Raw genomic sequence first — 26,645 nt, 5'->3', positions numbered from 1 at the left:
GCCTGAGAACTTCCAAATGCCATGGGTGTGGCCCTAAAAAAAAAAAGGAACATGAACCCAGAAGTTTCCTTGTGGTACAGCTGGTTGAGTATCTGTTGTTGCCGCAGCTGTGGCATAGGTCACAACTGTGGCTCAGATTCGATCCCTGGCCTCAGAACTTCCACGTCATGGATGCAGCCAAAACAAAAAACAAAAATCTCCTGTGGGAGGGGAGCTGCAGGTTAGCCACAGCTTCCCCACCAAGGTGGCACTTGAGCAGAACCCAGAAGGAGGAATAAAGTTCCAGCCAAGGGAGGTGAAGGGAATTGGTGATCCAGCTGACATTTATGGAACCCTTACTATGAGCTGGGCCCTGGACTAAGCACCTTATACCTGCTTTCTCATTTATTCCATGCCCAGGAACCCAGGGGACAGGTGGTTATCTCCATTTTACAAAGGAGGAAACAGTTCAGAACTTGGCCAAGGTCATTGGGCCGGTAGGTTCTAGAGCACGGATGTGAACTCAGGGGAGCGCCTTTCCACTATTGCTGGCAGCGCACCTCCTCCCTCCATTTCCCCTTGCTCTCGGTGTGCCCCCTTTGCCCACTCTGTGCTGGGGCCCTCCCTTTAGTGGTCACAGGATCCAGACCAAGGCTACCTCCCTGGGTGGGTCAAAGGCAGGCTCAGGATGCAGGTGGAGGGAGGCCTGGGGCCAAGGGCTCCTGCCTCCCTTTGTCTCCCACAGGTCCTTCCTTTTGCTTCCTTCAGTAGTGGCTGTCTCACTTCTGTTCCCTCTCTCTTTTTTGGTCTTTTTGTCTTTTAGGGCCGCCCCCTGGCATACAGAGGTTCCCAGGCTAGGGGTCCATTCAGAGCTGTAGCTGTCAGCCTACACCACAGCCACAGCAACGGGCAATCTGAGCAGCATCTGTGACCCAGACCTCAGCTCATGGCAACGCCAGATCCTTAACCCACGGAGTGAGGCCAGGGATCAAACCCATGTCCTCATGGATGCTAGTCGGGTTCGTTAACCACTGAGCCACAATGGAAGCTCCTCTGTTCCCTCTCTGATGGAATTATGCTCTGATGGGACTTCCCAGCCCCTGGCATCTCTGGAACATCCAGGATAGTGTTACTGCCTGGCTCTGGGTCTTCACGTTCACTCTGCAGACAGCTGTGGAGCACTGATATCTGAGGTGCTGGGGTCAGTGTTGGGTCCTCTGCAAAGAGCAGACCCAGGAGGAGCCTGCAGGCCCACTTGAATCTCCCACTGCTGCTGTGGGTGGGGATTTCATTTGTTAACTACTGGACTGGGCTTGGAGAGGCAGCTGACAGGCTGATAGGCCCAAACTCTTTCCCTCCATCACCTTGTTGGGTGCTTTGCTCTGCCCTAGGGTGTGTCCCTCCTCTCTCCTTTGCTATTATCTGTGGTCCCATGGGGACGAGCGACTGGGCACTTAATTCCCCCAGGCTTCAGTGTCCAGGTCCCATCTCTAGTTCTCTGGGTTTGGGCTGTGCTAATAAAGGTTCTTCTGGCAGGTGCAAGACAGAGAACACTAAGCAGCTTACACAGGGGAACAGCCTGGGGCTGCTTGCCTGAGCCCAGCCTTCATATCCCACTCTTCTGGTCCCTTGGGTACCAGATAAGCCCATGGACTTTCCTTGTCCTCCCTTCCCATAGCTTCACTGCCAAGCCACGAGCCCTTCCATAAGCCAGAATGGCCCTTTCTCCTTGGGGGACCCCAGACAACAGCTGCGGAGGTGGGGTGCATTGCAATGGAAAAGGCAGTTTTGCTGGGGTCAAGGACCAAGAATGGAATCTCCCATCTTGATGCTGCTGGTCCTTGCCTGCCAGATCCCTGTGGCCTGATCTGCTGCTCCTAGTCCCTCCTTCTTCTATGGCCTTCTTTGAGCCCAGGCCCCACGGGCAGCCAGAGCAGATCCAAACCATGTGTGTGTGACGGATATAACTGGTTTTTTTTTTTTTTTCTCTTCCCTGTCACTCATCTCCTCCTCTCCCACACAGGTGACTCAAGTAAAAGACTTGAGCCCCTTCAGATCCATGAAAAGAGGGGAAATGAGGAGAGAAGAGAGGAGGATGATGAAGGAGGAGTGACATGTCTCCCGGCCCTGCCCCTGACTGCACCCCCACCCACAGCTTAAGAGCACAGCCCTGGTCAGGCTACTGCCTCCAACCATGTGGGGGGGTGGGTCTAGGGATGACAGAGGAAGGAATAACCTCAGGACAGCCCCAGGTCTTGTGTGCATGCACAATGGCTCATGGGGATGGTGTGGAGAGTGGAGGGAAGGAAGGGACGATCTAGAAGCCCCTGGGCCTGGCCCAGGCCGAGACCCGCCCCCCTCTGCCCTCTGGCTGCCCTGCATTATTCTCAAGGACTTCCTCGATCTTGAGTCTCCTGTTTGCAGAGACAGGGAGAACCCCTCTGTGACCTATTCCCCTAGCCCCCCATCCGTCTGCCTCTCCCCTCCTCAGGGTGTCTCAGATTCTCGGACTTGGGTTTCAAGAGGCACAATAGTTACATTCTCCAGCTCTGATTGCTGCAGGCCAAGCCTCTGGCTCCCCTTGAGATTGGGTTTCTTGTGCCCTGGAGGCTCCTGAATTGCATAGAAAGTGGGGGTAAGGGGGAGGCGGTGTGCTGCCCTGGGTAGGGCCAGGAATCAGCTCCTGAATTGGCCCTTCAAAAGATGGCACCCCCAGAACAGAGCACAGACCAACCTGCTTCTTGTACCCCAGGCCCTGGGAGGGCTGAAGGAGGGGAAGGGCTGGTGCACCCCAAGAACTGGCCTCTCCAGCCCTCAAAGGCTAATGGTCTGGACCAAGCTGAAGGGGGTTCTCCTTAGCAGTGAGCATGCTGACACAGCATCTCATTCCATCCCTGCTGGACAGCACAAAGTGGCTGATGGCATCTCTAAGTGTGTGTGCGTGTCGGGTGTACACACATGCCTGGGTACGCACATGTGGGCGTGGTTGAGCTGGGTCTGTGCACCCCCTCAGTGCCCGAAAAACTTGCACGATCTGTGATGTGCGTGGGGGCAGCCAGCCAGCCAGTGAGTTACATGTGGCCCCTTTCTCAGAAAATTTGTTTCGGGTGGGCGCTGAGGCAGAGCATTTGCTGCAGCGAGCAGGAATTCCTCCCTCACCTAGTAAGAGCCATAAATACCTCCCTGTCTATGGCTGGAAACATATATATTAAAAACATGCTATCAGTTAGGATTTATGTGCCGTGCTGGGCTCCTCCTGGCCACTGGAGCTTCCCCTCTAGAGCTCCGATGAAACGGCAGAGCCCTCTTGGAAACATGCACGTGTGTGCGCGTGCACACTCACACACACAGACGTGCAGGCAGGATTGGAAGAGGAAAGGGGGCCAAAGAGAGGGAAAGTGAAGGAGAAGGAAGGACAGAGATGGGGGCATGGAGCCAAGACAGAGCAAAATGAGACCAGAAATAGGATTCTAGAGGGAAAGGCAAAAAGCTGAATAAAGGAAGAAGGGGGGGATTCAAGAGCCAAGAAGAGGTAGAGAAGGGGTAGAGCTGCAGGGGAGGGTATGAAAAACTGTATTGTTCCAGGAGATTTGGCAGGACCCTGAGGACGAGAGGGTCCCACAGTGCCAACTTTTGGCTGGGCCTCGCCCAGTTCTGGGTGCTGCATGGGGCCTCCCTCAATGTTTCTTACGAGCATTGACCCGGGGGTGACTGAAGACATGTGTGGGGATGAATGGGGAGCAACCTTGGACCCCTGAGCCAAATCTCATTTCAAAGCCTTGCTCTGTGGAGCTTACTTGGGCCCACACCTAGACAGAGTCCAGATTTGTCACCTGTCCCTGCATAGTCCTCCCTTCTGGAAGCCTCCGCGGTGGTCAGAGCCTGGAGGCACTACTGGCGAGTGAGGCCTCTGCCTGGGATGTGTGGATTGCAGGAGTAGCCCTAGTCCTGAGAGGAAGACAGTCAGCAGAGCGTGCCCTCATGTACGACACGAGCCAGACCGTGTGCACCCCTCCCCAGCCTGACAGCATCAAGAACAAGTTGTAGCCTCCAAAATTCTCTTCGTCCCCAGGCAGGGGCTGGCAGGGGCCTGATGCCTGTGTACCTGGGCATCGGTCATCAGACACCGTGGCTGTACTTGGTTTTGAGGAAGCTGCACTTATCGGACTGAGCGGGAGGAAGCTTAGCGCATGGAAGGCACTCTCCGGTCCTCAGCACCAGGATGCAGGAAAACGTTGAGGTGGCTCAGGGCTGAAGGGAGGTAGCAGTGCCCCTGGTTCCTCTGTCCCATCTTGACTCTCTCCAAGAAGTGAAGGCAGCCTTGGTCTCTGAGGAGAGGTACAGCATGGGAGTTGGGTTTAGTCACGGTGGCCCTGAACTGGGGGTGTGTGGTTAGGGTCTCTATTGCTCTGGTAACCAGGCTGGAGAGAAAGCCAAGGCCGGAAAGGCTGCCAGGGGACGTGGCCCTGGAAGGCTGGGGAATCAGAGAGACAGGCTCGGGGGGCGTGGGCCAGGCGGGAGAGGATAAAAGATGGAGCCCAGCACCTGCCCGCCTAGTGCCAGCCAACACTTTCCCTGCCCCTCCACTGGCCCGCAGACCACCAGCTGGCCCATTGTCCCCAGTGAGAAAGCAGACACTGGGGGGGGCTCCTGTGTGGCAGGAGCTCACTCATGCACGCCCGCCTGGTAGGGACTGCCAGGGAAGACCCACTCCATGCTGGGTCGGGGTGAGGGGAGAAGGGGGGTGGCAGAGAGAGGAGCCCTCACTGCACAGCAGTCAGGTCTCCTCCTGTGCTGTTGGCAGGGGGCAGTGCGTGGGGCCTGCGAACAGGAGATAAAGAGTTCAGGCAGAGGGTTTTCTCTCACTAACTGTGGATTTGTGTGTTTGTTCAGCTGGTGGCTCTGATAAGCCCCATTCTGCTAGATAAAAGCCAAGCAGCTATGAGGCGGGGCCTGGGGAGGGGTGTCATAAAGGGGCCTGCCTTTTTTCTGTCCCAAGGCCTGGGGTTACCCCCTCCCTGCCCCAGGGAGCCCAGACAGGGAAGGGAGTCAAGGTGCTGGGATATATGTCGTGCTCTCTGGAGTGTCCGCCTGGGGTAGAGCTCCTTATCCCCAAGGGCTGTCCAGAACAGGCCCTGACCTCAGGGCACAGCTCCCCAAAGAACTCATCATTTAAGAAAGCTAGCCTGGGAGTTCCTGTCATGGCTCAGGGGTGACGAACCCAACTAGTATCCATGAGGATGCAAGTTTGATATCTGACCTCACTCAGTGGGTTAAGGATCCGACGTTGCTGTGAGCTGTGGTGTAGGTTGCAGACGCAGCTTGCATCTGGCGTTGCTGTGGCTGTGGCGTAGGCTGGCAGCCGTAGCTCTGATTTGACCCCTAGCCTGGGAACCCCCTTATGCTGCAGGTGCAGCCCTAAAAAGCAAAAAAAAAAAAAAAAAAAAAACAAAACAAAACAAAAAAAAAACCAAAAAACTGCTGGCTCCTGCCCCTGGGTGGGGTGGGCATCTTCTCACCCTCCTTGGGAGCCTGTCCACTACAGGCCCAGTGGCCTGTCTGAGCCCTGCAGCTGCTGACTGGGTTCCAGCCAGCCCCCTATCCCTGTCTGCCCAAGGGTCTGCCCCCATCCTGCCCCTTACTGGGACCCTGTCCTGAGGACCCTGTCACCTTGTTGGGACAGGGGTCTATTTGGAAAGCTGGTGGAGGTCCTGAGCCTGGGGATGGCCTGTAGGGGCCTCAGCCACATTCGAGTGGACCATTTGAGTGTCCCGAGGCCCCCAGCCATGGCCCTCCCTGTCCTTTCTGCTTGGTACTGCCCAGGAGGCTGAAGGGGGTGCTGCCTGAGCAGGATGGTGGGGCCCTGGCCACAGCTGCCCCTGCTGCAGGGCTGGCTCTTCTGCTCCGAGCCCCAGGCCAGATTTCCAGTGTCTCTGCCTTTTGTCCTGGAGCTGAGCTGAGCATGCCGGGGCCGGCGGTGGTGGCATTGTGGGACGCTGGCTGAGGCCGCCAGCCGTAAGATGGCTGCCAAGGGCTAAAATGGCTGCCAGCAGCGCCCGGAGCACCGCCTGGAGGCGCGTGGCAGCGGGCCTTGCCCGCGCTGGATCCCGGCTCCTGCTTTCTCCTTTACGTGAACTAATAGTAATAACAGCAATAACGTTTCAGGACACTGTCCTGGTTTAGAAGGATTTCCTGTCTGTCGCGCTCTCCTGGAGCCCCATTTGTCTCTGCCTCAGTCGCTGGCCCACCTCCATCTCTTTGTCGGATTCTCTCATCTTTCTGTCCCTGGTGTGCGCACGCGCGGGCGGCTTTCTGTTTCCACCTGGCCATTTCTGAAGGGCTGGGACCACTCTCATAGGTTGGCCTTCTCCATCTTCCCCTACTCCACTGTCCTTGGCCTGGAGGGTCCGTGGGGACTGAGTTTGTCCTGGGACAGGTGGAGTTGGTAGCAGGGATCCCTGGGCAGCACAGCCTTGACCATGTGCCCCTGGCTGGGTGCCACACACATTGGTCCTACAGCTGTGCTCCTCCTGCATTATGCATCTGGGAAAGGATGGCCCTGAGAGGCATCAGGGTCTGGGTCCTGGTCCAAAGAGGTCCCAGGGTGGGCTGCCTACTGCTTTAGCTCCTTGCCTGCTCCCTCCTCAATCATCTGGGCCTTGAATCAGACCCAGAAAGTCAGGAATGGGCTGAAGTGAGGGAGCAACAAGAAAATTCACATTTGAGAGTTCCCATTGTGGCTCAGCGGTAATGAGCATGACTAGTATCTATGAGGACACGGGTTTAAGCGCTGGCCCAGCCCAGTGGGTTAATGATCCAGCATAGCTGTGAGCTGTGGTGTAGACCAGCAGCTGTACCTCCAATTCGACCCCTAGCCTGGGAACTTCCATAACACCACAGGTGCAGCCCTAAAAAGAAAAAAAAAAGAAAAGAAAAGAAAAAGAAAAGAAAATTCACATCCACAGAGAGGTTGCCTTCCCAGGAACGTGGGAGAAAGTCCTGTGGGCTCTTTCCGGAGCAGAGTGCCACTAGTACAGAGATGGCCTGAGGTGGGATTCACCCTCCCTAAACACATGGGGGTGCAAAGGGAGGTGTGGCGCTTATAAACCTCCATTTTCTTGATCTGTGACAAGATTTAGTATTACTTTTTGGAATTGAAAAGAATTGAAACGAAATAAAGGGTAGGGGAAGTGGGGCCTAAAACCGTCCTGGAGGCAGCCTGTTTTTTTCCCCACACCGGGGCAGGAGGCTAGGAAGTTGGCCGAGCAAGCTGTGGTAGGGCCTTGGCTACTGTTCTGCCCACCAGCCACAGCACCCGGCGTTCTTCCTTCCCTCCCAAGTGGCTGCGATGTCTCTCTACTTCTGTCTCTTGGGCCCCCATCACTCTTCTGGAACCTCCTTGCTGATCACTCTCCAACTTGAGCAGCTCTGCTTGTGAGTGCCATGGGGAATGTACTCCCTTGGCAAGCAGGCTGATCGCGGGGTGCTGGGCGAGACCCAGTAGGCAGGGTCACTCCAAAAAGTTGAGCAAAGCGCTGGCCAATACCAGGGCCCAGTCTTCTGAGGCCACCCCATGTGGTCCCCCTGTGAGCCACTGATCCTTTACCAGATGCCTGCCTTTCTGCTGCCCTACAACCTGCCCTGGCCCCCCTCCGCCACCCTCTCGCCAGCTGTCGTGCCCAGGCAGGCATCCTGGAGGTCCCTGTTGTGCCCCGCACACAAAGCTTTGAGGACCTGGGGGGCAGGGGCGGGGGGCTTTCCCAAGCTCAGCAAAATATTCACACGCACACTCCACCCTGCCCCCATCCCTCTGTGAGCTCCCACCGCACAATGGGCCCTTGTCTTGGGGCTCCCTCTGAGCAGCTGTGGCACTGGGGCATGAGACAGCCCAGACAGGCTGGCACAGAGCGGGCGACAGCATCAGGGCAAACCTCCCCCCTCTGTGTTGCCAGGCACTGCCTGTAAGCATAAAGGTGAGGTGGGGGTGGCGCAGGCAGATAGGAATGGCTCTAATTAACGGAGTGAGGGAAGGAAGGGGCTGCTTCTCTGGAACTTGAGCCTGGTAGAGAATGGGGGACCCTGGGGTCTGTCCCAGCTGTGCAAAGCTTCTCGCCTGGGTGCCTCCGTGCCCTGACTCTCGGCCAGTGCTGCTCACCCGTGGGCAACTTGCCTCCAGGGCACATTAGGCAGTGTTTGGAGACGGGGTTTTTTTTTTTTTTTGGAGTTGTCACAACTGGGATACTACTGGCATCTAGTGGGTGGAGGCTAGAGATGCTGCCAAACACCCTGCCGTCTCCAGGATAGCCCCACCGAAGTAGCAGTAGTTCCTTTCCCCTCAATCTCTCTGATCTCCCTGGGCTGCTCAGGGAGTTGAGAGGGAGTGAAAGTGTTTACAGGGCTGGAAGGGCAGCTGCTTGCCTGGTGTTTGTGGGGCACTTTGGTCTTGACCCATCCCCCCTCCCCTTTGTGTCTCCTGCAGAATCCGGACAATCAGATAGTTCAAACCAGCAAGGAGATGCGGACATCAAACCACTGCCCAACGGTCAGTGCCCCCTGCCTTCCTGCCTGTACCCGGCCTCCCTGGCTTGCTGGGCCCACCACATCCTCCCCACACCTTTCTCTGCTCTCCCCTGCCCTGGCCCACCTGCCCCTGCCACTCCCCTCCATTCTGCTATCCCTTGACTGATCTTGGGCTGCTCTCCTGAGGGGAGGGCACCCACCTAGAGCACATCCCCACTTCCACGGACATCCCAGGACCCTTGAGGGCCAGCTGGGGCTGGGACATGGGGCATGAGATGGAGCAAGTGAGGGTGGGGAGAGCTTTGGGGAGAAAGGCAGACAGCCCCTCCTGGACTCACTCACTTGCCCTTTTGCCTCCTTAGGGCACTTAAGTTTCCAGGACTGTTTTGTGACTTCCGGGGTCTGGAATGTGACGGAGCTGGTGAGAGTATCACAGAGTGAGTCCTTTCCTTCTGGGCCAGGGCTGAGTCAGCAGGGATGGGGGTGAGGGGGTGAGGAGGTGGGACTTGGACCCCACATAGCCTGCACCCGCCCCCCCACTGATGGGGTCTTGGTTGGGGAGGGAGCAGGCAGGCTTCCTGGGATACTCTGTGCCTCATTGGCACCGGGGCTAGGTGGAAAGGGGGCATTCAGAGAGCCCCACTTCTAACTGCCACTGCTTTGGAGGAAAAAAATCAAAACCAGTGGCTCTTCCCAGCAACCTCCAGCCAAGAGGAGGTTTCCTCAGCAGCCTTCACAGTGAACTCATCCCAAAGCTTCTGGGGAGCCGCTTATGGCAACAAAACAGGCCCTATTGGGCCTCCCACACTTTCCAAACCTCATCACAGTCTCCCTTCTTCCCAGCTCCTGTTGCGACAGCATCAGGGCCCAACTTCTCGCTGGCAGACCTGGAGAGTCCCAGCTACTACAACATAAACCAGGTGACCCTGGGGCGGCGGTCCATCACCTCCCCTCCTTCCACCAGGTGAGCCCCACACCGCCACGGTCCCCGAGCCCCCCCAGGCCCTCTCAGGTGCTTCGGCAGTTGTACACTGTGGCCTGGGTGCTTCAGAAAGTCACCCTTTGTTGTGGGCACTGGCTTCAGAGCTGGGATCCACTGTGATCCCCCCAACATGCACCTGGCTTCCCGGCTTGTGCTTTGGCAGGCACTTGGCCCTGAGGGCACACATTCTAAACAAGGCATGGCTCTGCCTAGAAGGTTCTTCCTGTGGGGATCCAGGAATGTGTCTCTCTAGAGGATGTAACGTTTGAGCACAGATGCACAGGGTGCAGGTACAGGCGTGGGTGGATGCTCCAGGTAGAGAGAGAAGCCTCCATCCTGGCCAAGGCTGGATGGGGTGGCAGGACTACCCCCACAGAGGGCTTTGGAGGCCAGAGGAAGGTGTTTATAGACTTAAAATTCACTGCAGGATTTGAGGTAGAAGATGCTGGAATATGTGTTCCAGAAAGTATTTCTAGAAGCAGTGTGTATGGGCAGGACAGACAGCCAGTTTAGCTGTCCCGCAAGGCTGGAGGAGAGGAGGGCTTGAGTCAAGTGGGAGATTGGCATGAGAGGGAGGGGTGGAGTTGAGAGAAGCCAGGGAGGTAGATACAGTAGGCCCTGGTCGGGGCCAGTCGTGAGGGCAAGTTGGGATCCTGTCCCTTTTTTCAAAAGAACTTGGACATTTTAGTTCATAAGGAGGTTTAGGCATTCATTTTGATATGTTTGAATATTGCATTCAAATGTTATGAAATTTTCATTTTAATCATTTCTTAATACAAACTAACATAATATCTTGATGATTGAGTTTTGTGTCACCCCCTGGCATTTTGGTCCCTGGCCAGTGCCTCACTTGCCTCGCCCTGCCTGTGGGAGCTGTTGGGAAATGGGAGTGGGGCTGAGGAAGCAGTTGAGGGTTTTGCCCACTTCTTTAACTTGAGCAGCTCTGTAGATGATGGATGGTGTCATGGACTGAGAAGAGGCTCGAGGAGGAGGAGTGGGTGGGCTGGCCCCAGGGGCTCTAGGTCTGATCTCAAGGGGTGGGGATGGGTACACGGCGAGTGCCTCGAAGTACCCGCTCCCCACACAGAGGGCCATCAGTGCAGGCTTCCTCAGCCTGAATACCACTACCTTGGCTCACCTTTGGCCCACCTGATCCCTTTCCTCCTTCCCCAGCACCACCAAGCGCCCCAAGTCCATCGATGACAGCGAGATGGAAAGCCCTGTCGATGACGTCTTCTATCCTGGCACAGGCCGCTCCCCAGCAGCTGGCAGCAGCCAGTCCAGCGGGTGGCCCAACGATGTGGATGCAGGTATGGGCGTCACAAGGCCCAACCCGGAGCAAGGGCAGCGTGGAACCTCTTCTTCCCCCTCAGTTTACCTGGCAAGCCTCCCACTGGTTTCTCCTGCTGTTGGTGGCACTGCCTGTCTTCTCACTTCTTGATCTTCCAGCTGAGGGCAGACCAGGAGAGCAGAGGCGAGCAGTTGGGTTGTCAGTGAGTGGGCAGCAGAGCCCACAGGCATGGCAGAAGGAAAGCAGAGGCCCTGGCACTGAGCCTTCGGTGCCCTGCAGTGGGGCCATGGCCTCCTCTTCAGAGCCTCCTCGGCCTCCTTCTCTGGGTATTTCTTTAGAGAGGTTGCCCCAGCCTGACAATCTTCATGGTTTAAAGCAGTGTCTCAGACTAGGCACTATTGACATTTGGGGCCACTGTACTCTCTGTAGCAGGGCCATTATGTGCACTGCAGGGTGTTGAGCAGCAGCCCTGGCCTCCACCCACTAGATGCCAGTAGCAAACCTCCTGACCAGGTGTGATGACTGAAAGCGTCTCTCTGGACATTGCTGTATGTCCCCTGGAGGAGATGGAATCTTCCAGATTTGAGAACCACTGGTCTAAAAGGCCCAGCTTCACAGAGAGGAGCAGAACCTAGTAAAGAGTGAGCAGAATTGTTTTCAAGCCTCTCAGTTCTCTCTAATCACTCTCTTCCTGGTGAATCCACCTCTTTCCCCTCCTGGGCACACCTGGAGAGCTCAGGTTTCGGAAGAGAGGGAGGGGTGTGTGCAGGTGTGGGTATGTGTGGTGTACAGGTGTGTATAAGGAGGCTGCCTGCAGGATGTTTCTGCCTGACACACTGCAGCCTGTGTGTGTCCTCCAAGTATGGGTGTCTTGGGCCAGGATGCATGTGGGGTGTGTCGGCTCTGGTCAGGTCTGGGGACAGGGGCTTTGCTCTCTGATGCAGGAAGAGGAGGGTCTACCAGATGGTGCTTTGCTTGGTGTTTTTCAGATGTTCCCTGCCAGGAAGGGCCAAGGGGATGGGCAGGGACCAGGGCTAGGAGAGAAGCAAAACTAAAGGGCAGGGAGGTGCTTCTGCTCTCCTGCTGCCCCAGATGCCGCCTTGGGCTTCTGCTCTCAGCAACCTGGGAGGAAGAGAAGAGGCTCACCTCCAGGCCTCGGGCTGAGGGAGGGGGCTAGACTACCAGCAAGGCTAACCTCTGCCGGACAACACTCCCGGCTCTGGGTGCCCCTCTCAGTGTCCTCATGACCACTGGGGACCTGGGTCAGCCCAGCCCAGATGTTCCCCTGGGGGAACCTCTGGAAACTCAGAGGGAAGGGGCTGAGAAGGCCCTGAACACTCTCCAGCTAGGGCGTCAGTTAGGTGTTCCCTCCAGGACTCATGTGCCACAGCTGGCTCCGAGGGCACAGGCCCCCAGGTCCCTCTGCCCAGACCTGGTTCCTGAGGAGCCCTCCCCACCTCAGTTCCCGCTCTCTCCTTTCTTGGCTGTCTGCTGTTGAGCCCGCCATCTCTGCTCCTTCCAACAATCCTGCCTCGCACACAGCCCCCAACATCCTCCCGCAGCACCCCCAGCCCGCTCGCTTTCCCCTCTCTCCCTCCACACTCACCCCCTCCTCCCACCAACCCTATGTTGTTTCCCTGTTCTGGGACAAATCGCCAATTAAGCAGCCCAGCTGCAGGACTGGGAACAGCTGGGGAGGCGCTGTGCGGCCGTGGGGACAGCTGTGCACAGCTGGTGGGGGTGCTCTGCCCCCCCCCCATCGTGCCAGCTATCAGGTGGCACACAGCTGCCACCAGATAACACCTCTGCTGGCTGCTGGGAGTTCGCCCTTCCCCCACCTCTTCCCTCTGTGGTTAAGACAGCTCTTATTTCTCTGTTCTGCAGCTCCCCACCCACCCAAACCAATTCACTTTGTGTCCCAAAGGTGGCAGCTCTGGAGATCTGCCCCCCCCCCCGCCCCGACTCCACCTTATCCCTCCCTAACCTGGGCACAGCCTCAAGGCTCAGCCCAGGACAGGAGACAAGCTTCCCTAGGGGACTTGGCCTGGGGGCCCTGCCTTGTCATAGCATCTTAGATGCTCACTAGGCACAGAGATGATCTTGGTTGGCAACACCAGGCTCCTAGAAGCAGAGGTTAAATGGGTGTTTTCTGTGTCCCTGTCTCCTGCTGAATGCCACCCATCTCTGGGAACAGAGCAATGACCCATCCTGTGACAGTCCAGCCTCTGGGTCCCCTGGCTGAGGGCATCCTTTCCTGTCTAGCTCTGCCCCAGCCTCCTCCCTGCTCTCTTGTCAGATGTTGTATCTCCACTGTGGTCCCTCCCAGGGACCTGTGCTTTCCCTTCCCATAAGGAGCCCTGGTTTCTTCCCATCAGAACCTCCCATAGGGGAGTTCCCGTCATGGTGCAGTGGTTAACGAATCCAACTAGGAACCATGAGGTTGCGGGTTCGATCCCTGGCCTTTCTTAGTGGGTTAAGGATCCGGTGTTGCCATGATCTGTGGTGTAGGTCGCAGACGCGGCTCGGATCCTGCGTTGCTGTGGCTGTGGTATAGGCCAGTGGCTACAGCGCTCCGATTAGACCCCTAGCCTGGGAACCTTCATATGCCACAGAAGTGGCCCTAGAAATGGCAAACAAAACAGAACGAACCAAAAAAATCTCTCATAGCCCAGGGCCCTGAGGAGCAGACCTCAGCCTGTCCCTCCTCAGAGTGAGGGCCCCCCACCCCCTGCACTCTGAAGCTGGCTCTCCGGGGCTCCCCCTGCACACCTTCCCTGCCCTGTGACCCTGCATCCCTGCTTTTCATTCTATGCTCCTTGAGCTCCTTATCTGCTTGCTGGGGGGCAAGATGGGCCCCCTTCCTCACTCCCTGTTCAGTGCACCGAAGGGCCTTATTTTCCTCTCCTGTCAGCGGCACCCACGCCAGGTGGATGGTCTGCACTTGGGGCCTGAGAAACAGAGCCATAAACTGGCAAAGGATGCAGGAGGGGGCCTGGTGGGGGAAGGGGCAGCTGGGAGGGGGCCTGAGAAGAGAAGGAATGAGCTGCTGCTTCCCGCCTTCCCCTGCTCCCTCCCCAGCCCAGCTAAACCTGCCCTGTGTTGCTGATTCCTCCCCCCAGGCCCGGCTTCTCTAAAGAAGTCAGGAAAGCTGGACTTCTGCAGTGCCCTCTCCTCTCAGGGCAGCTCCCCGCGCATGGCTTTCACTCACCACCCGCTGCCTGTGCTTGCTGGAGTCAGACCAGGTGAGAAATGGAGGGCCCGGAGGGGGGCAGTGGGGGTGGTGGAGGTGCCCTGAGGGGCAGCTGGCCAGGCCAAGGGGCTAGAGCTGACCCTGAGTGACAGCCCCAAGCTCTCTGAATGGGCCATGGTATGACATTGGGTGGGCATGGGAACGGGCCCTCCCTCCACAGCAGCACCTCCTCCAGAATCAGGCCGGCCTTTTGGGCCACCTCATCTTGTTCCTGAGCACTCTCTCACTTGCCTCTCACACCCCCTGTGCATGGGTGCGTGCGTGCTTGCTTGTGTGCAGCGTGTGCACATGAGTATGTGTGTTCACTTATGTGCGTGCATGGGCGCTGTGTGCATGCATTGGATGCATGTGTGCACCTGTGTGTGAGTGTGGATGTGTGCACACACGTGTGCTGTGTGGCAGAGGCCCCCGTTCTCCTTTCCCCCACTCTGCTGGCTGTGAATAGAAAAGCACAGCCTTCTCACTCTGCCCTCTTTTCAGCTCTTCTCTCTCAGCTCCTGACAGAGCCCAGGGTCAGTTCTGGTGTTTTCCCAGCATCAGCCCAGGTTGGTGTGGGGCACAGATTGAGAGGAGCCCTAGTAGGAGCCCAGGCTCCCTTCTCTAGGCCTCTCTGCTCTTTTCCAGAAGTGAAGGGCTAAGCCAAGGGGAAGGTGGCAGCTGGGCCGCTTTCCAGGGGAAGAAGCCGATCCCACAGCTTTAGGGGCTCTCTTGCTTCAGTCCCACAGAGAGAGTGCTTGAGGGGAGGACACTGCCATGTTCTGAGAGGCTGGACTCAGGCAGGAAGCAATGGGAGCTGGGTTCTCGGCCTGCTGCTCGCTCACTTGCTGCTTCCCTCTCTTGGCACCCATCTGGCAGAAGGAGGCCTGGACTTTTTCTGAACATTGCCCTGTGTCCACCCGCTGTCTCCTAGGCCCTTCTATAGGACACGGAGAACAGTGAGGTTTACCCTCCTGGCTTCTTCCTCAGGGCCTCCTGGCTGGGAGCCCAGAGGCAGCCGGCAGCAGCGGGGCAGGGCGTGGCGGCCGCAAGGTGGGGGCAGGGAGCCCAGGCCCTCTGCACAGGCAGCGGGAGGGCAGCAGGCCCTGCTCCACTCAGCTTTTATGAACTCCAGAGAGAAGCCAAGTTCCTTCAGCCTCCTAATGAAACTGAGAGCAAGAGTAAGCTGATTAGAAACAGACAGGATGGGGAGGACTTGGCGGGGGGGAGAGCTGGGGCCTGCTCCGGGGTGGGAGTCATACGTTCGAGAACGTGTGTACAAGTGATGGAGCTGAGCGCATAAGAATGTGGCCTAGGCAGCAGCAGCCAGGTGCACACCCACGTGCACATGGGAGACATGCGTGTGCGCTGCAGAGGCCCCTCCTGCCCCGGCACAGGGCTGTGGGGGGGGGTTGTTTTTGGTTTTTTTTGGGGGGGGGGCTGTACCCACAGCATGTGGAGGTTCCCAGGCTAGAGGCTGAATCGGAGCTACAGCTGCCAGCCTGTACCACAGCCACAGCAACGCCAGATCCGAGCTGTGTCTGCGACCTACACCGACAGCTCACGGCAACGCCAGATCCTTAACCCACTGAGCAAGGCCAGGGATCGAACACACAACCTCATGGTTTGTAGTCGGATTCATTTCTGCTGCACCACAACGGGAACTCCAGGGCTGTGTGTTTATCCAGAGCCCACCAAACTGTCTGCCTCCTCTCATTCCTCATCAAGGCTCCCACCCAGGCCTTGGACCAGAGTGCCTCACTCACCTTGGCTCAAAATGTCAGGGGGCACCAAAAACCTCAGTCATCAAGATAAGTGATATTTAATGCAATATTTCTAAAAACTAAAACTGTTGTGGGAGCTCCCTGGTGGTCTAGTGGCTGGGATTTGATGCTTTCACCGCTGCAGCCCAGGTTCAGTCCCTGGTCTGGGAATTGAGATTCCCACATCAAGTGACTGCATGCCAAGGCCAAAACAAACAAACAAACAAAAAATCCTATTGGAAAAAATGCACAGTGAAGTATTGTCACTGCCGTGGCTTGGGTTGCTGCTATGGCATGGGTGCAGTCCCTGGCCGGAGAACTTCCGCATGCCACAGGCACGGCCCAAATATATATACAATGAGCAAATATCAATATTTTAATAAATAAAAGACAGAACTGTACTTGCATGACCCTGCCTCATTCCTCTCACCCTAACTCTGGCCCTGGTTCCAATCAAACTTTTTTTTTGTTGTTGTTGTTGTTGCTATTTCTTGGGCCGCTCCCGCGGCATATGGAGGTTCCCAGGCTAGGGGTCGAATCGGAGCTGTAGCCACCGGCCTACGCCAGAGCCACAGCAATGCGGGATCCGAGCCGCGTCTGCAACCTACACCACAGCTCACGGCAACGCCGGATCGTTAACCCGCTGAGCAAGGGCAGGGACCGAACCCGCAACCTCATGGTTCCTAGTCGGATTCGTTAACCACTGCGCCACGACGGGAACTCCTCCAATCAAACTTTGTTTACAAGGATAAGCAGCTGGTCTGTGGGCCCCTGTTTCCCAATTTGACTTTTTTAAATATTGCATTAAAATGTTATTTACCTTGATGTTACTGTTTTTTTGGCGCCAGCCGAACGTTCACGCTAGAAGCGAGTGCCTCACTTTCCTCACCCGGTCCCTGCCCTGCTTCTGCCTCATCCTCTGGATCCTCAGCGCTCTGAGCAGCAGTTTTCCATGTCTTCAGCCCCCCGCTGTTTTCCTAGGCCGTAATGGTGCCTTTTTCTTCTTGCCTCGTGCATGCAGGGAGCCCTCGGGCCACAGCGTCCGCGCTGCACTTCCCCTCCACATCCATCATCCAGCAATCGAGCCCGTACTTCACGCACCCGACCATCCGCTACCACCACCACCACGGGCAGGACTCGCTGAAGGAGTTTGTGCAGTTTGTGTGCTCGGATGGCTCGGGCCAGGCCACCGGACAGGTGAGTCCAGAGGACCCCAGGAGCCCCTCTACTGCTCATCTTTGCGTCTGTCTGTCTGTCTCAGGGCTCACAGGTAGAGGGCCCAAAAGCCAGGCGCCCACCCAGGGCTGGAGCAGCAGAGAGCCGGTAGCGCCGAATACCTCGATCTTCTGGGTCTGGGAGTAAGGGTCTTTGTATCAGGCTGGGACCCGTGCATCACGATCCAGCGAGGTGGGGGCAGGCTGGGCCCACCTTGCTTGGGCTCCTTGCTCTTCTTGTGGTCTCTTCCTCAACAGGAATGCACCCAGACCCAAGCTCTGTAGCTCCTAAGTCCCCTCTTAAACCTCAAGGCTGCAAGGATTTGGTAGGTTCTAAGCCAAGGTTTCCCGCTCTTGACATTGGGGCTGTTCATTCTCTGTTGTGTGGGGACGTCCTGTGCACTGTGGGGTGTTGAGCGGCATCCCTGGCCTGCACCCACTCGATGTCAGCAACACTCCCTGCTCCCCAGTTGTGTTGATCATGAGTGTCTCCAGATTTCAGTGTGTGCTGAAGCGTCATCATCATACCCCAGTGAAAAGCCCTTGGTAGAGGGAAGGCCCCCTTCCACAGGATCTGTCATGAGACTCCTGTTAGCAGGACTCTTTAACAAGGGGTTCTCAGGTCAGTCCAGTTCTGGAGCGAAGTCTTCCTGCTCCTCAGCCTGGGAAAGAGACTGGGTCCCCATGGAGCTCTGTGGCCTCTCTGCCTTTCTCCATCAGCAGGCCCTAGGCCTGGTCACTGATGAGCAGAAACACAGGGCCATGCAGCAAAGGAATTCTCCCACCATTGGGTGGGCCAGAGGTGACCCTTCAGTGGGAGAGTGGTCCTTGTTTAGTTCCTGGGAGGCCATTCGAGGTTGGGGCATAGTGGTCTCTAGACCTCTGGGAATGTTCTGGACCACCCCTCCCCCCAGCAGCATGGTGTGCTATCAGAAGGCACAGCTCCTTCCCCCTGCCACCAGTCCAGCCTGGGAGCCCACTGCAAGAGATCAGGTGGGAAGGACATGCAAAGTGCCACTGTAGAGAAAGATACTTAGAAGCCCCTACCAGTGGCAGCCCAGGAAGAGTGGCAGGCGGCCCTCGGCTGCTCCGCCTGGTGCTGCCCCGGGGTGCCCTGTGCAGTGCTGGTATATTGATTTGGGGCAGGGCCATGGCTCAGCCTCCTTATTCCACTGTCCAGGACGGAAGCCAGTCTTCTTCCCTCCTTCCTGCTCTTCTTCCCTCTTCCACTTTTCTCATCTCCTTTCCCCCTCTGCTCTGCGCCGGTTTTTCTTACTGGCTCTGCAGCTCCTTAGTGTACTCAGAGCCTTGCCTGCCTTGCTGGACAAGCTCTGTCCACTTTTAGGGGCATGGAGGGAAAAGTGGACATGACTCCCGACAGCTACTGCACTTCCTTCAGAGACACTGGCAGAGTCTACGGGAGCTGCTAGCCTGTGTCCCAGCCCCCAAGGCGCCTGGAGTCTGGAATATGGATCCGAGAGGCCAGGAACCCTGCTGTGCCTGCTTTGCACCTACAGAGGCAGCTGGGATTTGAAATCAGAATGAGACCAACCTGGGGGACTGACTTAGCCAAAAAAACCTAAGCTAACCTACAGGACCCTCAGGAGTATGGGTCAGTCCATCCCTGGGCATCCTGGTGACCAGGTCCTGAGCCTCTCCCTTGACTTGATCAGTCAAGATCAAGGGCTCACTTGGCCTGGAAAGTTCTCTTCTCAAGGCAGGTGCTTGCTCCGAGTAGACCATGGACAAAATGCTACTGACAGGGGAGCAAACAGCCCCTCTGGTTAAACAGAGAGTCAAGTTCAGCTAGAGAGCAGTCTCTGTAGTTTTTCTCTTGCCTGTTGTGCCCAAGAGTTGAGGGGGTGGGTGGAATTCTGCAGTGAGCCTGCTCCCTGGGGTACAGCATGTGAGAGGCGGCTAGAGATGGTACGACGCTGTGGAGGAGGAGAGAGCCAGAGGCCCTGGGCTTTGCAGCTGACCTGGTAGGACCAGGCTGTGCTTGCTCCATGGCCACCTCCAGAGCAGTAGTTCTCAGTCTTAGCATGTATCAGAGTCACCTGGAGGCCTTACTAACACACAGGTGGCTAGGCCTCACCTGATTCTGATTCAGCTGGTTTGGTGTGGGGCTGAAAATCTGCATTTCTCCCCAAGTTCCCCAGTGATGCTGTGTCTTCTAGTCAGGGGATGCACTTTGAGAACCACTGATAGAGACCACAGGAGTAAATTCCTAACCTCCTTGAAAATCTGAAGTTATCGATCATCTTTGCAGAGAAATACATGCATACAGAATCATAAGCTTCTATGGCTTGTCCTTAGATCCCAGCATAAGGCCCTGATTGAGAAAACCAAGGCCAAAGGGAGACACCACTCAGAGGACATGTAAAGAGTAGAAAGAGGATGCCTTGTTAGCTGTATTTCTGGCACAGAGAAGGGACTGACAAGTGAGCATGAAGAAGTCGCAGGTCTGATGGGAGAGTATGACTCTGGGAGGCAGAAAGTCTGGTTCTAGCTCAGCCTCAGCCACTAATGCCAGAATGGCCAGACCTACATCTTCATCTGTCAGGTGAAAACGAGAGCTATCTGGAGTTTCTGTCGTGGCTCAGCGGTTAATGAATCCGACTAGCATCCATGAGGATGTGGGTTTGATCCCTGGCCTTGCTCAGTGTGTTAAGGATCCAGCATTGCTGGATGTGGTGTAGGTCGCAGATGCAGCTCGGATCCCACGTTGCTGTGGCTCTGGCGTAGGTCAGTGGCTACAGCTCCAATTGGACCCCTAGCCTGGGAACTTCCATATGCTGCAAGTGTGGCCCAAAAAAGACAAAAAAAAAAAAAAAAAAAAAAAAAAAAGGAAGAAAAGAAAAGAAAGTGAGGAGCTATCCCAGTCTCTAGTTCCTTATAGCTCATAACTCACAAGATCTTAAGGCCCTGCAAAATCACATGACTTAGAGATTTTTAAAACCTCAACTTGTCCTCCAACCAGAGCTGAGACATCTTAGCCTAGTTGGAAGTTGCTTCTAGAAACTGAATGTTGTAAATCTTCAGGTTTCAATGTCCATATTGGACTGGTATTTGCTTTATTGAGTAGGATTAGCAATTTAGATCCTCCAGTGGGGAGATGGACTCTGAGGACTAGAAGGAAGCAGAGGCCACCCGATGAGAGCGGGGGCTGCCTGGAAAGCTCCTGTGCCTCAACCCCCCTGGAGCCCAAGTTCAGGATGGCCTGGACAGAAAGATTGAGGCTGTGATCTGTTGGGATTGTTCCATTTCCTGCACTGATAGAAGAACAAGATAGGAACCAGATAGGCTGTGGAAATGAGGGAAGGCAGTTGCCACTTGTATGTCAGCATCACCCTGAAAAGCTGGAAATCTTGTCTTCTGGCCTTTGCTGTTGCTTGGAACTAAGAGTCCATTTCCAAAATGACACCAGCCTTAAAGGGTCTTCAGCCCAGGACTGACAAGCACTAGCAGCAGCTGCCACTGCTTGCTTTTGTCAGGGGCCTCTGAGTGGACAGGAAAGATCAAGTTGAGGGAAGCACTTGGAGGGACAATGTCAGACCTAGGTGGCTGGTCATTAGAAGTGAAGGATGGTGGGTGGAACAGCCAGAGTTTGAAGGGTATGGCCTGCACGGGTCAGCCAGGGGTTTCTATGATTTAAAGTGCAGCAGGATGGACTAGTTGATTCAACTCAGTCAGTGGAACTTGAATGCTGTATGCTTGGGCCACACAGAGGTGACATTCCTGCTTGTTGGGGATCCTGGGAGGTAGCCTGCTTCAGAGGCTCCAGTGGAGGTCAAAGGTATCCTGGAAGGGAATTCCCACTATGGCTTCATGGGTTAAGAACCCGGCTAGTGGAGTTCCTGTTGTGGCGCAGTGGAAACGAATTCGACTAGGAACCATAAGGTTGCAGGTTTGATCCCTGGCCTCCTCAGTGGGTTAAGGATCTGGTGTTGCCATGAGCTGTGGTGTAGGTTGCAGATGTGGCTCAGATCCCCCGTTGCTATGGCCGGCAGCTACAGCTTCAGTTCAACCCCCTAACCTAGGAACCTCCATATTCTGTGGGTATGGCTCTAAAAAGAAAGAGAGAGAGAAAAAAAAAAAAAAAAAGAGTATCCTGGAAGAATAAGACAAAGAAGGATGGTGATTCAGGGAATCTGGCTGGTCCCCCACTGGGGGCACTATTTCCTGAGCAGCCCTTGAAGGCTGTGGGGAAGGGTTTTCTAGAACAAAGTGTTCTACAGTTAGCAGCCCCGACTGCTTAGGCTGTGTTCTGGAAACCCCAATAGGTTTGCAATAGGAAGTACTTGGCAGGGGAGGGAGTATAGCGGCATGAAAGACCTCATCTGGGCTGTACCTCAGGGGACCTTGAATGCCCAACTGGGGAGCTTATGTTTTATGTCAGATGTAGTTGTAGCTGTGGAAGGTTTCGGGGGCCCAGAGAAGTCTAAATTCCTTTGGATTTTGGAAGAAGGTTGATGACCCTACTGGAAAGAATCCATAGGAACCTTAGAGTCAGACAGACATGGCTGTGAATGTCAGGCCTTTCCAATTACAGCTGGGTGACTTAGGCTGGATCACTTAATTATGAAGAGCCCCAGCTTCCCTAGGTGTGGAAAGGGGAGAGCAGAGCTTCCCCTTGCAGCAAGGTTTCTCAGCCTTGGCCTGTTAACATTTGGACCAATGAACCTCTGTCCTGGGTTTGCCCTAGGGTGTTGAGCAGCATCTTCAGCCTCCACCCCGAAGTTGTGCTAGCCAGCATGTCCCCCATAATGTTGCCAGTACTCCCGGGAGGCAGAACTTCCCCTAAGCAAGACCTGCTGCCTTATAGGGTGGTTGGAGGATTGGACACAACATGAGTGAAGCGCCTAGTACAGAGCCAGGTGCCAAGGGCGCTGATCTGATGAGCACACTGTTAGCATGGGCGGGGGGAGGCCCCTTGGGAGGCTCATTGTCCTACTCCAGGTGAAACCAGTAAGGATAGAAGGATGGCCTCACTGGAGATATCTAGGGGGTGGGCTCCCCAGGGTTCACCCACCTGCAGAAGGAGGAGCACAGGAACCCCTGAGTCTCGAATCTGGGTGGCTGGGAGGACAGAGGTTTGACCCATGGGAGAGGGGTCAGTTTAGGATGAAGAGCTCTGGCCTGGCCCCCTTGAATCCAGGCTGCAGGTTGTCACCAAAGGCACTGCCCAGAGCAGCAGGAGGTATGTGGCCAGAGTTCCAGAGAAGCTATGTCTGCAAGAGGCCAGGGACCTCTGCCCCTCCTTGTGGCACCTATGTCCCCTGAAGTCCAAAGGCTGATGAACACAAGGCCATACATGGGGCCTGGAGAAAGAAACTCAAGTTTAAGCACAGGGGAGAGTAAAGGACTAGTAGTGGAGCTTGTGACTGGACGTCCCCAGCTTCTAAGGGAAAGACACTCAGAGAACCTTGAGGGAACCAGAGCTGCCAGAAATGGATTTTCTTCTTGGGCTGTTCTGTAGTAGATGGGCCAACAGCCCACTGTCCTCAGCTACCAGAGCCTGGGGCGTGCTCCCTGGTGTTCCCCTGAGGCCATGACATGCGGTAGACGCTGGTGGGCCTGTGGTCCTTGGCTGGGTCAGCTGGTCAACAGAGGGCAGGCACGTGTTGTGTTTAGGGGGACAGAAGGGGTAAACTGGTGCATCTTTCCTGCCATAGAAGTTGTCAAGAGCATGAGAGTTCTGAGGGCAGCTGCTTGTGTGGCTAGGTGGCACAGTTTGGTACCTAAAACCCATTCCCTAAGAAATAACAAAGCACCCGTCGGACATCCCCCTTTTTCCCTCCGACAACTTCAACAGAGGACTCAAAAAAAAAAAAAAAAAAAGAGAGAAACACCTGAGAGACCAAATGAGGCCTCACCCCTCCCCACCAACCCTGTGCTCTGGAGGAGAGAACCTCATCCTGCATCTTCCGCCGCCGGGAGCGCCCGCTCTCAGGAGCGAGCTGGCGTGGCCGCGCAGGGGAGCGTGTGTCTGTGTGTGATGTGCCTTCATGCGTCACTCTATTTATGTTGTTCGCAGCCCAACGGTAGCGGCCAGGGCAAAGTCCCGGGGTCATTTTTGCTACCACCGCCGCCTCCAGTGGCCAGACCTGTGCCCCTTCCTATGCCTGATTCCAAATCCACCAGCACTGCCCCAGACGGCGCCGCCTTGACTCCTCCATCACCTTGTAAGTGGACGATGAAACCGAAACCACAACGCCCAGCGTCCCCAGCCCATCCAAACAATCTCCACTGCAAAAAGAAAAGGCCCCCCCCTCACTGCCAAAGTCCCCCAACCCAGAGTGCCATGGAGCCTCCCACTCGGACAAGAGCAGAGCTGAGCCCCCCAACCTCCTGGGCCTTAGTTGTACCAGCCAGCACCCCACAAAGCCCCCCTGCCCGCCCGCTGCTCCCAGCCGGGGCCCCTGGCCCAGGCCCCTCTGGGGGGCGGGAGAGGGAGCACAGTGGGGTGCACAGGCCAGGGGTGCTGGCCAGGGGGGGAGGGGGGAGGGGAGGCACAGCCATGCCATCTTCATGCCTAACTGCTGTTTTTTTTTCATTTTTTGTTTTTTCGTTTTTTGATTTTTTTGTTGTTTCGTTGTGCCCCCCCCACACACACACCAAGAAAATTAAATGTGACCACAAGGCGACGCCACCACCATCCCCTTTTTGCCTTGCCCCCCCCCCACCTCCATTCTGGGGCCCTCAGGCCTCTAAAGGTGAAGCAGGCCAGCCCCTGATCCCCTCCTCTTCAGCCTTCAGTCTCACATTTGGTTTCTCGTTGTTCCTCTTTTTTTTTCCCCCCTCCCATCCCTCCCCTTCCCTCAATTTCTTCCCCAGGTTGGATGTTCCAAGGACAAGGGAGGGCTCTGGGCCTCGGCTTACTTCATCTCTTTTTCTCTCTTTCTTTTTTTTTAAACCAATGACAAATTTTGTCAAAGGGAAGAGAAAAAAATCTGAGTTGAGAGGCCCAAGCTAGATCCGACGACGCATGAAGGACAAGAGAGGTGGAGGGTGGGTGGCGTACCGTCTCTGGGTCTGTGGGCAGGGGCTGGGCAGCACTCAGGCGCTCTGGGGGCTGGCAGGCTGTGGGCCAGGACTTCGGAACAGCGGCGGAAGGGGTGGCCCATCTCACCACTTTTCTCCGTCTCGCGCTGTCTCACCTTCTTTTTCATGGTTTGAGTTCTTTTCCCCTCTCCATCCTCTTCATGCCATCTTCTCATCTGCATTTGCCATAAGACACGAAGTCATGGTCATGGTCATTGGAGGGGGGCGGGGGGAGGGGGGCAGGCTGTGGGGTGCCTGGGAGCACTTATGGACAGAATCTGGTGAGCTTGGGGTCCCTGGGGTGTATCTGGTGCAGGGAGGGTTTTGGGGGGAATCCTAGTTAGCTTGTGAAACTCCTCATCCTCTCTGGAGGCATCCTCCCTCCTGGGGGTGCAAAGCCAGTTCCCTCCCACAGGGCTTCAGCCAGACAGCCCAACAAGAGCTCATGGCTGTTTGGCCCATTTGCACCCTCAGGCCCCAGAACAGCTGCTCCTGGTGTCCAAGCCCTGGGCCTCTGCCAGGCCCTCTGGCCTCCTCCTCCTCCTCTTGTGCCTTGGCCCATCTCAGGCCCTGGGGACCGCAGGACCATAGGACCTGGCTCATCCAAAAGAGGAGAATGTCTTCTGGGCCTGGGACTTGCCCCCCCGGGGTCTGAGCCAGCGGCCAGCTCCCAGACCCCTCTCTGACCCTGTCCCTCCCAGCTCAGTCCTCCATTGGGACCCTTCGAGTTTCCCGAACCACTAGCCCAGTCCTTGGGCCTAGGGTGGTAAGTGGTATGGTACCCAAGAGCTGCCCCAGTTGCAGAGATGGCTTGGCTGAGATGGCCTTCCCCAAGCAGTGTGGGGCCAGTCTGCCAGAGCTCCTGCCCTCCTGGGCCCCCTCTTCTCCAGACCCAAGAGGGTGAGGAGGAAAGTAAGGGTACGTGCTTTAAGTGCTCCTGGAGGAGGGCTATCCGTGGCCCTGTCTGGTGCCTATTCAGGAGACAGGGACCTCAGCTAAAGCCTCCAGGGGCAGGAAAGAGGATCCCTGGCTGCGGTGGAGTGCCAGGGCTTGGGGGGGTCTGTGTGCTCCTGGTTAGTGAGAGGGTGAGGGGGCCCCCTGGCCTACCCTTCCCACTGTTAGCCTAAGCCCAGGCAGCATGGTCTAACCCAGTCTCTCCCTCTCTCAGCAGCCCCAAAGGGCAGTGCCCGGGCAGGCCCCACGGCCTCACGGGGTCTCTCCCTCTCTCCCCTGCTCCCCACAGCATTCGCAACGACAGGCGCCTCCTCTGCCAACCGGTTTGTCAGCATCGGACCCCGGGACGGCAACTTTCTGAACATCCCACAGCAGTCTCAGGTAGGAGGCCGTGCCCACCACGTGGATGCAGGCAGGGCTGGGGGCATCTTGGCATTAGGGAAGCGGTTCGGATCCTCGGGGCCAATCCGGGAGAAGAGGCTGAGGCAGGGCTGGAGGGCTCAGGCTTTTACACACCCAGCTGAGCCTGCCTCCTCGGGCAGCCCCCAGGCCCCCTGGCTAATCAGCTAATTGGATAATTAGCTCTGACAGCCTTGGCCCTGGGGAAGGCAGCCAAGGACCCAAGGCTAGAGGCGCTCTGGGCCAGGCCTGGTGGAAGCAAAGATGGAAGCGGGAGACTCCATCAGGAGGATGAAAGAGTCTGCCTTGTTGCTTTCCTTCTGCTCCGGCTGGGTGCCCTGGCCCCTGAGGCTCCCCTCTTCCTTGGTTTTGGGTGGGCTGGCTGAGCGATGGAGGAGGGACAGAGGAGGCCTGGCGGACCATGTGCCCAGAGACTCTGGCACCGAGGGTAAGGCAGGGCTGGAGGCTGCCCTGGAGGCACCTCCCCCAAGTCCCGTGAATCTCGTTAAAGGGGAAGCCAGGCTGCCGGAGCCCCCAGTCCTGTTGCCATCTGCCCCTGGTTCTCACAAGGAAACACTGCCTCCCAGCCCTCCTTCTGGAGGCCTCTGGACCTGGATTTTCACAGGCATCTTTGCACACACTTGCATGCAGGCCCTTTCTTCCCTGTGCCTGAGCCGAAGAAGCTGGGAATAGCTGCAGAGCCCAAGGCCCTAAGGGTACAAGGAGGACCGGCCTCCGGAGCAGGACAGATGCAGCCTTTACAGTATGGGGCTTCTGGGGAACAGAGGGGGAACGTGCAAATATCTTTTTCTTTTGCACATTTTACAAAAACACTGCCCTGTGAGCCCAGGGCCTTGGAGGCTCCCTCAGCCCTGGGGCCACCTCTTTCAGCTCCTGCTCCCTCTCTGCTCTGAGGCCCAAGTCCAGAGAAAGTTGGTGGATGGAAGTTTTGTGTGTGCGGTTTAAGGTTTTGTTTTTTTCCCTTTTCCTCTGCCCCCCCCCCCAAAAAAGCCAAAAAACTTTGTCAAACTTCAAACTTCAGAGCTCCCTAGTGGCAAGGAGGGGAGGGGAGGAGAACTTCAACCCCCTCCAGCTTCCCACCCCCTTTCCCCAGAGTCACGTCTGACCCGTCTGGTTTCCAGGAGCAACCAGACATGATGTAACACCCAGATGAACTTGAACTTGGGGGTGTTGAGAAGAAAAACAATGGCTCCGAGCAGGGGCTGGAGCCAGCCCCCTCCGCTCTGTGCCAGGGAGGCCGAGAGAGCCCTGC

General features: G+C 56.4%; 1 protein-coding gene across 9 annotated transcripts in view; it reads left to right on the top strand.

Moving 5' to 3' along the window:
- The window catches only part of NFIX (nuclear factor I X), a 101,784-nt gene that overhangs the window by 67,509 nt on the left and 7,630 nt on the right, over positions 1 to 26,645 (top strand). For 4 of the 9 annotated variants that reach the window (XM_021083711.1, XM_005652881.3, XM_005652882.3 and 1 more), the window contains exons 3-10: positions 8,459 to 8,521; positions 8,862 to 8,936; positions 9,343 to 9,463; positions 10,655 to 10,791; positions 13,892 to 14,014; positions 16,783 to 16,958; positions 23,013 to 23,160; positions 25,263 to 25,354. In XM_021083711.1, coding sequence (XP_020939370.1) covers positions 8,459 to 8,521; positions 8,862 to 8,936; positions 9,343 to 9,463; positions 10,655 to 10,791; positions 13,892 to 14,014; positions 16,783 to 16,958; positions 23,013 to 23,160; positions 25,263 to 25,354 — 935 coding nt within the window. Of the gene's footprint in view, positions 1 to 8,458; positions 8,522 to 8,861; positions 8,937 to 9,342; positions 9,464 to 10,654; positions 10,792 to 13,891; positions 14,015 to 16,782; positions 16,959 to 23,012; positions 23,161 to 25,187; positions 25,355 to 26,645 lie in introns of all 9 variants that reach the window. The other 5 variants (XM_021083712.1, XM_005652884.3, XM_005652883.3 and 2 more) reach the window with 4 other exon arrangements.

This window comes from Sus scrofa, chromosome 2, assembly GCF_000003025.6.
Source record: "Sus scrofa isolate TJ Tabasco breed Duroc chromosome 2, Sscrofa11.1, whole genome shotgun sequence".
Classification (NCBI taxonomy): Eukaryota; Metazoa; Chordata; class Mammalia; order Artiodactyla; family Suidae; genus Sus; species Sus scrofa.
The sequence above is the reverse complement of the archived record's forward strand: the minus strand, read 5'-3'. Positions and strand labels throughout refer to the sequence as shown.